The following is a 12,248-nucleotide window of genomic DNA, read 5'->3' on the forward strand; positions in this document are numbered from 1 at the left end:
AATTTCTACTGCTGTCCCCTTGTAAAACATATTTGTAAGGAAAGTCTCTTAGGAACATGTGCAAGTAGATATGGAGCAAAATCAGAACTATTTATATTAAACATCAATTGTATTAAAGTGTATTTAATGCAGCCAGACGTAGGGGACTTCAATATGTATAGCAGGAAGTATTATATCACACACCGGGATTCTTAAGATTACCTGTTCACCTGCTTTGAAATCTTGAAGAGCCACACACTCACAACGGTCATCTTCTAAGTTGTAGCCTGTAGTAATCTAGTCAAGAAAGTAGAAGAGAAAAAAGTGAAACAGTTAAAATTTCTTAGCATCTCAGAGTTCATTTATAATCAATACTTTTTAAACATTGAAATAACAACTAAAAATCCATGGACATGCTGTTCGCCAGCAAAACAAATATGAAATTCCTCTCTGTAGCAAACTCTCAAAAAAAAAATTGGGCCTCTTTCCTAATGTATTCTCAAATGCAAAGAGTAGCTGTTATTTAGATGAATTCTTTTCAAGCTATCTGTTATAAGGGCCTGGCTATTTTATTTTCAATATGCCAATAAGCTGTACCATATTTATGTCTTCTCGCTTCAAGTGTTGTTCTTTCCTTCCTGGAAACGTTTCAGTGACCAGCAACTAATGACTCTGGAACCTGGTCCAACACTTTGCGCAGCACTGATTTAGAAAATACTTTGCAATATCTATACTGTGTGCTTGCTTTTGTAACGTGTGAACTGTCCTCTAGAGAACCAGTGATGTGTGCGCTGGACTAGAACTCAGGGAGAGATAGTTCAAATCCCTGCTTGGCCATGCAAACCTACTGGGTGGCCTTGAGCAAGTCACACTCTCTCAGACTCAGAGGAACACAACAGAAAACCCCTTAGATCAAATCTTGGCAAGAACTGTGGTCGGTTCACCTTAGCTCAACAGAAGTCAAAAATGTCATGAAGATACACAGTAACAACTACTCCCCTCTTACTTTTTCTGCTCAGCCACTTTTCACTAATAGGTACTTAATACTTCTAACCCCCAAAATTGTGGTCTATGCCCACAGCACAGTGGAAAGTAGACATATTACAGCCTTTTCTGTTGTAAGACACAGAAAACAGATGCTAACAACCATTAATCAGATATAGTTGTGTCCTGGAGATTTCAACCAAAAAGAAAACCTAAAACAACTTTCAAGTATAGCTGCAACTGGCCAAATTAATGGGCCTTATTTGATGGTCAAAAAATGTGCCCTAATCAAGGAGGAGATTTTAAAAAATAGTCAGATATTTTAACACAAATATTAATTAAAAATGCAACTGGTAGGCTCCATTCCTCCTGTCTTGCACAGCAGAGAATGCCTCATCAACGAGGTTTACTATGACATACATATCATGTGAATACAAACAGAATATGGTTTTTCATCACAAATATTCTTTCATATGCAGATCTGAACTATAAAATTATTAATCAATGATGGCTTTTTAAAGTGGGTGACAGGCCTAGTCTCCAGTGCTTCAGAATTCTGTGTGATGCACAAGATTCTTGGTTTGCTTTTGGCTGGTTGTATGGCATATCTAACTTGCCAGCAGGCTTGCCCATTCTTATAAATATTACATGTCTCATTCCTTATTTCTATTTCCATATGTATATTGCTGAAATGTCCCGTCCCCCCCCCCCCCGTGTGTTTGCTTGCACTCCAGTCATTTTGTAGGCAATGTGGCTGCATGCCACCCTTCATATATAGATATGCTGTATGTATTTAAACTTGCTGTTGCTGAGCTACAACTCTTGCTTAAGAAGTATTTAAAGGGCCCTAGTAATACTATGTGTTTACAAGACTATGTTAGATTTAAATGCTTCGATCAGAATTTTTTTCCTCTTCCCACAACCCTGCTGACACTCATGATTCTTAATGGGTCTGGGAATTTCATGTTTCATTTCATTCGTTTATATTAATTCTGAATAAAACTGGACCTTTAAATATCAGTATAAAGACCTATGTCATCTGCTTGCGTGATCTTCCCCAAAGTACTGCCCTTTTCTTTTAAGGATTATTTTGAGAATATACATCTATAATAATAGTATTAGTAGGAGTAATATTAATAATCACACCTTTTTCCTAAATTGGGATTCAAGGTGGTTTAAAAAAACTTAGTGAAACATTTACAAAATACAAAACTTAAAAAGTGATAAATTCATTACAACTATTGAATGCATTGGTACACTAGTCCTAGTTAATACTCAGCCTAGATACTCAGGGGAAATTGTCCAGCATGAAGGCTCAGGCTAAGGAGAGATAATCCCAAAGCAAGAGGCTTTGAACCATGAGAAAAATCTTGAGACTTAATGGACAGTTCTGATTGTGAATACTGACCTGAATTTCCTCAAAGCCATAAATACATTTCCTATTGTTCTCAACATTCATTGAACTCAAGAGAAACATACTCTTCCTACACTAAGGAGAAGTGACAAGTGAGTAATAACCAAGGTAAGAGAAAAAACATGCCAGGGTATGCACAAAATGATAAATTAAGAAAAATGTATTTTATGAAAATAGAAACGTTTTTCTCTATCCTAACATCCTAAAGTCAGATTCAAGGTCAGTGGAGTATGTTCCTTTTGCTAGTCCCAGTTATCAGACATTGTGATGTAACCTGGCTTTACAAAAGTATCCAAGCATTCAGAGACACCAGCACACTGAAGTAAAACTGGGCTTACACTGACTGGCCTACTCCCATCTACAACTGATCTTAGATACTAGTAGAATGCTTCTGCTACAGATTTTAATTGAAAATAAAATGAGTTCTAACACCCTGATTTTTTTTGGCAGCAACACAAGTCAGGCAGAATATATAGAAACTACATGTATAGGAACAATGCAGCGTTGATGGCAGGGAATCAGGAAATCTAAATAGCGCTCTTTGTGGGAAACATTCAAGGCCTTGTTTCAACCAACAGTTAAAATCAGAGAGCAGTCAATTGAACTCACCCAGTGTTTAAGAACTCTCAGAAAAAGGAAATATGTTCTTGTATTATAATGAACTAGGAGTGAAATATCTGAATGAGACTTTCATTCATTCATTTATTTATTTATTTACCCTGTTTCCCCTAAAATAAGACATCCCCAGAAAATAAGACCTAGTAGAGGTTTTGCTGAATTGCTAAATATAAGGCCTCCCCCGAAAGTAAGACCTAGCAAAGTTTTTGTTTGGAAGCATGCCCAGCACCCGCCAAACAGAACACCAGAGCATGCCGGATCGGTAAATTTACGTACCATAGAGTGTTGTACATGGAAATAATGGTAATAACAAGAAATTCTTTACAGGATTCACAGTTGGTCTGGTTATGCTGGTTTGTGATGACAACTACTGTACAGTATAGAATAAATGTTCATTTTTTTTGTTCAACAATAAATGTGAATTCTTATTCATGGAAAAATAAGACATCCCCTGAAAATAAGACCTAGAGCATCTTTGGGAGCAAAAATTAATATAAGACACTGTCTTATTTTCGGGGAAACACGGTACTTACTTACAACATTTCTACCCCGCCCTTCTCACCAGAGGGGACTCAGGGCGGCTTACAACAATCGGCAAAATTCAATGCCAAACAGATCAACAAAACAGCAACACATTTAAAACCATTAACAACTATTCATAAAATACAACACATAAAATACATTAGTCAGCTAAAACATATAGTTACTTAAAACCACTTTTCCCAGGAACCACTGCACATAAACCTAAGTTCAGGTAATTTGTCACTGATAAACTTTAAAAAAAAAACAGTCCACATAGATGTTTCAGCATTTAAAGTCATCTGTATCTTTAAATCATAATGAACAAAACACATGATGCAACATCATATTTCTCCAATTCAATTTAAAATAAAGACTAGAGACAAAGGCCATATTCCACCATACTGAAGGAGGAAGAGATGGGAAGAGATATGTCACCAACGTTGGGATACTAAAAGTCTATTTGATTCCTCTTAATTCTATCCCAGTTTGATAAGAACTTTGTTGTTAACTATTGTCAAGTTGACTTTGATTTATGGCAACGCTACGGATGGGACACCTCTAAATCACCCTCAGCCTCGTACAGATTCAGGGCTGTGGCTTCCTTAATTGAGTCAATTCATTTGGAATGTGGTATTCCTTTTTCCTACTGCCTTCTATCTTAAAAAGCATTATTCTCTTTTCTACCGAGTCCTGTCTTCTCATTGCATGTTCAAAGTAGGATGATTTCATTTTAGTCAACCTGGCATCTAGGGATAATTTAGTTTTACTTTTCTCTGGGATCCACTTATTGGTCTTCTTAGCTATCCAAGGTATCTGCAAAATTATTCTCTAGCACCACAATTCAAATAAGTTGATGTTCTTACTAATACCTAGTTAGCCATTCTTCTTTCCTTCTCACCACATTTTCCTTTTTCAGCATGCCTGGGACAAGAGTCTGTCTTCTTTTCACTGACTGTAGATAAGTTGATGCTATGGGATTCTCTTTTTCAGTTGAAGAAAGGGGTAAAATGCTTTAACCAAAAGATTAAACTTCCTTGCTGGAATCCTTTACCAGGTACTTAAGTATATTTTGTAAACATAGATAAATGTAATTCACCCATGCTCCAATCACTGCCAGAATGGCTACCTTTCCCTGCTTGCAGCAGATACCCAGTAAAGTACATTTGAGGGGAACCAAGTATCATAACAACAGTCTCACAACTGTGACTAAGATAGTAATCAAAACAGCTACCTAATCATGATTATGACACTATCACCACAATTCTAACTCTCTACTAACCTACCTTACTGGGTATCAGCTGCATGAAGAGACAGAGATCTGAGGGTTGTTGTATGTCTTTCGGGCTGTGTGGCCATGTTCCAGAAGCATTCTCTCCTGACGTTTCGCCCACATCTATGGCAGGCATCCTCAGAGGTTGTGAGGTATGGAGAAAACTAAGCAAAGAGGTTAATATATATCTGTGGAAAGTCTAGGGTGAGAGAGGTCACCCTAGACTTTCCACAGATATATATTAACCTCTTTGCTTAGTTTTCTCCATACCTCACAACCTCTGAGGATGCCTGCCATAGATGTGGGCGAAACGTCAGGAGAGAATGCTTCTGGAACATGGCCACACAGCCCGAAAGACATACAACAACCCTGTGATCCCGGCCATGAAAGCCTTCGACAACAGACAGAGATCTATTTCGGTGGTCTTTTGAGCATGGGTGAATGATATTTCTGTTAGGATTTGAGATGGAAATGACCCAAGAGAGGTTAATGAGCTAACTACCCGACTATGCAACTCATATTTTAACTTTGTAACTGATACTGGATTCCAACCCCTGTCTTATGTCTGACTTACAGAATTCATCAAGTTTTAGGTACTTGGTCCAAAACCTTGCAACAATACAGTATAGGCAGCACCAATAGAAATAATCAATATAGATTTAGTTGCTGGCAATAGCTGCAATGAATGAGCAAATCTGTAAATAAGCTTCCCCTCTTTCCATTTAGAAGGAAACACTTTGCTGTTTTTCTCATGCTGTTGTGTTCATTACCAACTAAATAAAAGAATGGACAGATTTTATAAGCCACAATCTCATCTCATTATGTTATGTTATAATTTAATACCAATGTTACTTTTTGGTCTATAAATGATGATTCTCTCTGCTCAGTGGGTTTTAAACCTCTGGCAGCACCAGTAACCAATTTGACTGTCAAGCCACAATGCAGATGAAGAATAACAATGAGAAATGCATGAAGACAGTATTCTTGACAGAGTTCTTAGAGCAGGATGATCTAATTAGTAGTGTCAGAAGCAAGAAAAAGCAGGATGGACACAGTTCCAAGTAAAACCAAAAGAGCCTTTTATTATTTAGCTTGTTGAGGAAAAAAAAGCCCGTGGGGTAGAGCAAGAATAGAGATGCATTATAACTGACTGACTGGAGAAACATCTCAGCGCCAACTTTTCAACAGACTTCAGAGTAGGTAACACCACCTATCTTCTGGCTTCCCTGCACCCTATACACACTTACCTGGAAGAAAGTCGAAATGTTCAATGTGACTAACTTCTAAATAGATATGTATTGGATTGCAATGCCAGAAAAGTGGTAGTTGTTGCTTTACAAATGTTCCCTCATTTCTAGAAAAACAGATTAACTAATATGATTGGGAGGATGAAAACCCATTCTTGACAATTCACATACCTAGTATCTAACAATATTTTTATGGTTTCTTTTGTGGTAGCCATAAAAATACAAAGAACTAATGTTTAAATATTGACCAGCATCCAATGCTGTGACTGCATTTATGGAAGCAGCTGCTATGAGTGCAAGCGGGACGGAGGATTTTTTCTTTTGTAAAAGTCTGTCCTCTGAATGTGCTTTTAAAAAAACCCTTTAAAACTTCATGTGAAAGGTTGAGGAACTGTCCAGAGCAAGATATGTATTTATTTCATATGATACATAAATAAATAAATAAATAAATAAGGTAAGAGACCTGATTTTTGTTACAGTTATCGGTATGTTGCAGAATATTGTTTCGTAACAGAAATGGGCAATAACGCATTGTGAAGTTTTGTATACCAACCCTATTCTTTGCATTTACATGATGCCAAGTTATTGAATACGTAGGTCATCAACAATCATTATGTGCCATAGGAAAACAAAAATAGAAAAGCCCGGTTCCATAGACTTGCTTCTAAAGATAAAACTAATCGAGTGGTAGTAGAACCATAAACAAATTAGTTTCCATTTTTTATTGCTTCTATAGACAGCATTTAGACTGGGACAAGGATCACATTCAAATTTGCCCCTTCCACAACTGCTTTCAGAGAAGGTAGAAAACAGGCAGAGCTCCTAAAACATCCTAGCTGGATTTGACCTAAGAGATTAATTTTAATAGGTGTTTAACAAGAACCAAAAGAAGATATACCAGAAAAAGGCCAGGAAAGTAAAGAGTTGAATGGATAGAAAACAAAGGAAATGGAAGGAATAACTTTGGGATTCTAGAAAGAATTCTAGACAAACAAAGGCCACAAGGAGCTCAGAGACAGAAAGGGGAGAGATATGGAAGAAAGCAAACAAAGACCTTTCAAAGTTAGTAAGATAAGGTTTATACAGAATATTTTCTCTGTTTTACCACAAGTTTCTCAAGAAGAAGCAAAAATCAGGCATCACTCAGGACTTTAAATTTCACTCATACACCCAAAGGTTCAAATGCAATCGTTCTGGTAAATAATGATTTTTTTTATCTCACTACAATTTGTCCATCTAAAAAGAAACCAGAGGTTGTAACAATTGTACCCCTACTTTGCAGAGATTCTCTACTTTGTTCTTTATTAAACTTCTCATGTTTCGAAAGATCTCCAGTGCAGGTTAGACATAAGATTATATATAATCTGAACTATATAAAGCAAAACTCCTAACTACAAAAGAACCTTCCCAAATAAAATCATTATTTAGACATGCAATGCTCTTACCAGCCCATTGGTGTGATTACACATGTCCCATAAAGGAATCAGAGCTAATGTAACTCGAGAGCCATCCTCAGCAGGAATCTGATTTTGTCGAGTCATGACAGAGGAAACAGCCCACCTACAAACCAAATAAATTATCCTGTTTAATGAAACAGTAATTTCCAATTCAGGATTTCACAATTTACATTCATTCTTCTAAGTTTTCTAACTAACAGCAGAAAACATTCTATTCTTATAGTTATTAAGTATATATAGTTTACATCCAATTGTTGCAGTTCTTTATTGTCAAATCACTTCAGCATCTTTACTTCTGAAAACCAATTGGCAAAAAGGGAGGCATTTTTATCCTCTTTTATCCATGGTGTTCTATCTTGGTTGATGCATAAGTCAAATGCAGCAGCTCTACTACTCCACTAAAAAAGAAACCAGGAAATGAAGATATTCTCAGATATTCTCTCTTGGAAACAATACAAATGTAGACAAACTCCTATGTGTTATTACTAGTAACAAACTACAGTATGTTCCATAATTATTCAATTTTTAAAAAACTTTTATTTTAGATCCAGTATCAAACAGTAGATACAAAATAAACTTTAAAAGTGTACTGGGAAGAACACAGTAAAATTTAGAGGCAACCTGAAAGTAATGGTAACTGACTAGTTGTAAACTTTGAAGGGTTAAGATCTAGATAGCTAAAATATTTATACTGTGTGATCTTTACTATAACTGCTATGACTAGACCAGGGATTCATGATTAACAACTTGATTGTTTTCTCTGGAGGCATTTGAACGCTTAACAACCTACTTTTTATATAAAAAGGGAAACAAACCTGTAATCATCGTAAGTGAAAGAATCCTTTAATGGCAGTTTGCTGGCATTAGGATGGGTCTGAGAAATAGAGGATTCAGAGGAGAGGTGAAAAGGGAAAACAAAACAAAAAATGAAAAGAAATCAGTCAGCAGAATTTCATTATTTAGCTGCCTAACAGATCCTAACAAGAGCCAAATGAAGCAGGAGGCGTCCAGCCGCGCTACAGAGGGATCATCATGCTATTATGCTCTCATACATCACTGTCAACTTAATTTGTTGTGCCCAGCAGCCGCCATAAATCTGTTTCTTCATATTTCAAAGACTGGAACCCACAGAAAACACACAAAAGAATTTAAGGTGGACTCCCATCTCAGTGTCACATATGAAAACTTGACTGTGAAAGGAGACAGTACAAGTTCTTATTCTTTTCTAAATTTGAAATGTTTACTTCTATCACTTAAGACAACCTTTAGAAGATATATAAAGTTTCTTCCTCTTTTCTTGCATCACATTACAAATATCAGTTACAAAGACCGCTGAAGTCATAGATATAGTATTAAAATGTTGATACAGTTATGGTGATATAGGATAGCTTAGCAGAACAGTTTCACAGCTATTACTGAACAAAAGTAATAATGCATCATGATTTTTTTCAAAGAGAAGTTAAATTACACATCTAAAGAGGAGAGAAAGAAAGTGTCCTTAATTATTACGAGGATATGGAAGATTTAATTATATATTCTGTCCACCTTACTTATTAAACTACTTCATGACCACTTTGCCTTATAGACATTTAAATACAACACCTAATGAACGAATCACTTTTAAAAAAGTTCCCCCTCTAAAGAGAATGAGAGCCATTAACGGTATCATTTTAATATTACATTTCAATTATAGTTGAATAGGTAGGTTTTAGTAAGTGATCAAATGAATGGTTGTTTCTACTGTTACAAATGAGTTTTACTTGGATATATCTTTGCAACACTGTTAAAGCAAGGAGCTCTATGTAGCATTGTTTTTTAAAATACTCTTGATGCATTAGCATCACAAGTGCATGGTAATTTATCATCTCTCACAGTAATGTACTTGCTGGCAATGTGTGCAGGACAGTAGGGGATGAGGTAAAAGTGGCTCAAACCGTAAATCAATTAGAAAACAAAAGCTTGTGCTCAGTGCACAATTTTAGGCAAATTATATATTACAGGAGCTGCCAATTGGGTGTTATGTCCCAGGTGTCTGCTCTCTCCAACCCTTTAAATTAGCCCTGTTAACGGACTAGCTCTGAAAACCATGGCTCTCTCACGCAATAAATTATTTTGTTCAGACAGAATTTCACTTCAGAATTGTTTACTGTAGCTGTTCCTTTTTAAACATCACAAATGTCATCTCTTAATACACTGCCTCAGAAGTCACAGTTTAGGAAGACCACATTTCAGTAGTCACATTAGATATTAAAACATGGACACATTTTAATTGAAACTATGCACAAAAGTAAGAACACCTGGAAGATTGTATGTTGCTTGCCTGAAAAAGTTGCCATAAACCTTTGGGATTAATCTATAGGTACATAGTATAGTAAAAACAGATTTAAACAGCAAAAAGGTTTTGCAGTTAACTAGTTACTGATAATACTCATATATTTGCATTAGGTCATTATAAAAAAATCCTCAGAAAGCTTATAACAAAAAAAAACAAGCTCTTTATAAAGGCATGAAACAAGCCTACATAGAAGCAAACCTTATTACTGTATTAAAAAGTGTTTCTCTAAAGAAAAAACAGCTAACATGATTCTGCCTCCATCTACTGGACAAAGTATATAATACATTTAAACCTCAGAGCTTCTATTTGTAAAGCACCCAGAACATGCATTTTTACCAAGGTATCTCTACTGCTTTTCATGACCATGCTTATCAGCTGCCTTTCCAATTCAAATGGGTCAAATGGGTTTATGGAACTTTAAGAGATCAAGCTTTAATTGACACATTTTTTAAATCATAAAAAGCAGTGTTTTAAGACAAATTTATTTGCTTTAGTGAAATTAGTTAAAAATCTCTTTTCATTCTGCAACTCATCGTACCTCATGACATGAAGCAAAGTGTCCCCAAAAGGGGTATTTTTATTGGAGTAGGCAGCTCCAAAGATACCATGGGCCAAAGTCATAATCTAACAAACAGTTGTCCTTACAAACAAGCCCACATATACACTGGTCTCCAATGCACATTTGTGATCTATGCACATTTGTGATCTTATTTCCTTCAATGAAACTGTACCCCAGATGAAGTAGAGTTTAACTCAGTTTGAAATCCATGAAAAAAATAACAGCATGCAAAATCCATTTTAATTTTGCACTGTGATATAATATTTTGTTAACTTTAAAATCCTGAAGAGCCTCTGCTATTCAAGTATCAACAATAATAGTGGCCAGTCTAAGAATAAGGCAGCTATGTTCTGTGGATGAAAATCTGTCAATCTGCACATGTATATTTGTAGTTCTGTCAGAATGTGTTCCTGATGCTAAAATAGTGTTCTCTAATCACACACGCACAGTTCCCAACATAACTGGAATTTACTAATTAAACTAAAACTCTTTAAGTAGAAAAAAAGCTTCCTCATCTTTACATAATAGTTTTGAAAGCCATATACACAATTGTATTCAGATGATATTTCCTTATGATATACCTTATTTGTACGTTTCCCAAAATCAAGCTCTCATCCTCAATATAAAGAGAGAACATGGGGAATACTACTAAATTATAACACAAAACGACAGTCTTGAAACAGATATACATTAGAGAGTATCACAAAGAAATTAATTGCTGTGTTTCTGAAAATGCTTTCCAGTGTTTTAACATACGTTAGCAAAGCTCAGCTGAAGTGACCAAGAGAAGAATACACTGATTAAAAAATTGATTTAGCATTCAGCTTCCCTTTACAGTCCCTTGGCAAAAATGAAATCTCCCTAACAAACACTTAATAAAACCTGTCAATATATCTAGAAAGAAAAATGACACAAATGCATTAAGTATTAAATACCCTTGGAAAAAGTCACATATTCCATGAATTTTTGATGTACTATCTTGACATTAATGTAAAACCTTGATATTTATAATTGACAGATATTTAATAAAGTATAGAATATCACTGCTGCATAGCATGCAAATTTCTCAGGTTGATCAAAAAGAGATAGACACTTATTCAAATGAAGCAACCCGTTGATAAATGGTAAAAAACAGATCGAGTTCATGCACCTTAAGCTTTACAAGCAGTATTACACTCACTATATTTATGACAAATCTGGATATACAGTCAGTCCTCCGCACATTCTGCAACCACAAATTCAACCATCCACAGCTCAATATCTTTTTAAAAAATCAGAAATCCAAACCTAGATTTTGACATTTTACGTAAAGGAAACCATTTTACTATGACATTGTGTATAATGGGACTTGAGCATCCAATGATTTTGGCACCCACAGAAAGTCCTGGAATAAAATCCCAATGGATACCAAAAGACCACTTAACATAAGAGACTGCCATTTTTTTTGTTTGATGGAGTAGTAATAAGGGTATTGACATGAATGCTCGCAAGCAGAAAAGGCTGAGAAATGGGAAATTTAATCCTGGATAATGAGGATGGTGAATCAAGACTCCATAATACGCAGAGCAATAAGTAAGCATGTTTATTTAGAGATAAATCATGATGAGATCAGTAGCTTACTTAGTTAAAGCTTAGAAGCACAGTATCTTCAAAATGTATACTCCCTTTTTGTCATTTAGCAGGAAAATGGGCACAGCAACCATTACTCTGATTACAAATAAGGGATGGAATGCAACAGAAGGGAGAGGGAAATGGGAGTTGTGGGTTTTCTTTCAGCTATTCCTCCCCTGTATGTATGCCTGAAAAGGTCCTACAAATAGTCCCTCAAAAATGTTTTAAGTTAGAGAATTCCAGGGAGGGAAA

The 12,248-nt window shown here is 35.7% G+C and overlaps 1 protein-coding gene across 3 annotated transcripts in view; it reads right to left on the reverse strand.

Moving 5' to 3' along the window:
• The window catches only part of setd3 (SET domain containing 3, actin N3(tau)-histidine methyltransferase), a 63,743-nt gene that overhangs the window by 15,441 nt on the left and 36,054 nt on the right, over positions 1-12,248 (reverse strand). For all 3 annotated transcript variants that reach the window (XM_062968457.1, XM_062968456.1, XM_062968455.1), the window contains exons 7-9: positions 8,307-8,365; positions 7,480-7,594; positions 202-276 (exon numbers count right to left, since the gene is read on the reverse strand). In XM_062968457.1, coding sequence (XP_062824527.1) covers positions 202-276; positions 7,480-7,594; positions 8,307-8,365 — 249 coding nt within the window. The remainder of the gene's footprint in view (positions 1-201; positions 277-7,479; positions 7,595-8,306; positions 8,366-12,248) is intronic.

The sequence above is a fragment of the Anolis carolinensis genome, chromosome 1 (genome assembly GCF_035594765.1).
Source record: "Anolis carolinensis isolate JA03-04 chromosome 1, rAnoCar3.1.pri, whole genome shotgun sequence".
NCBI classification, from domain to species: Eukaryota; Metazoa; Chordata; class Lepidosauria; order Squamata; family Dactyloidae; genus Anolis; species Anolis carolinensis.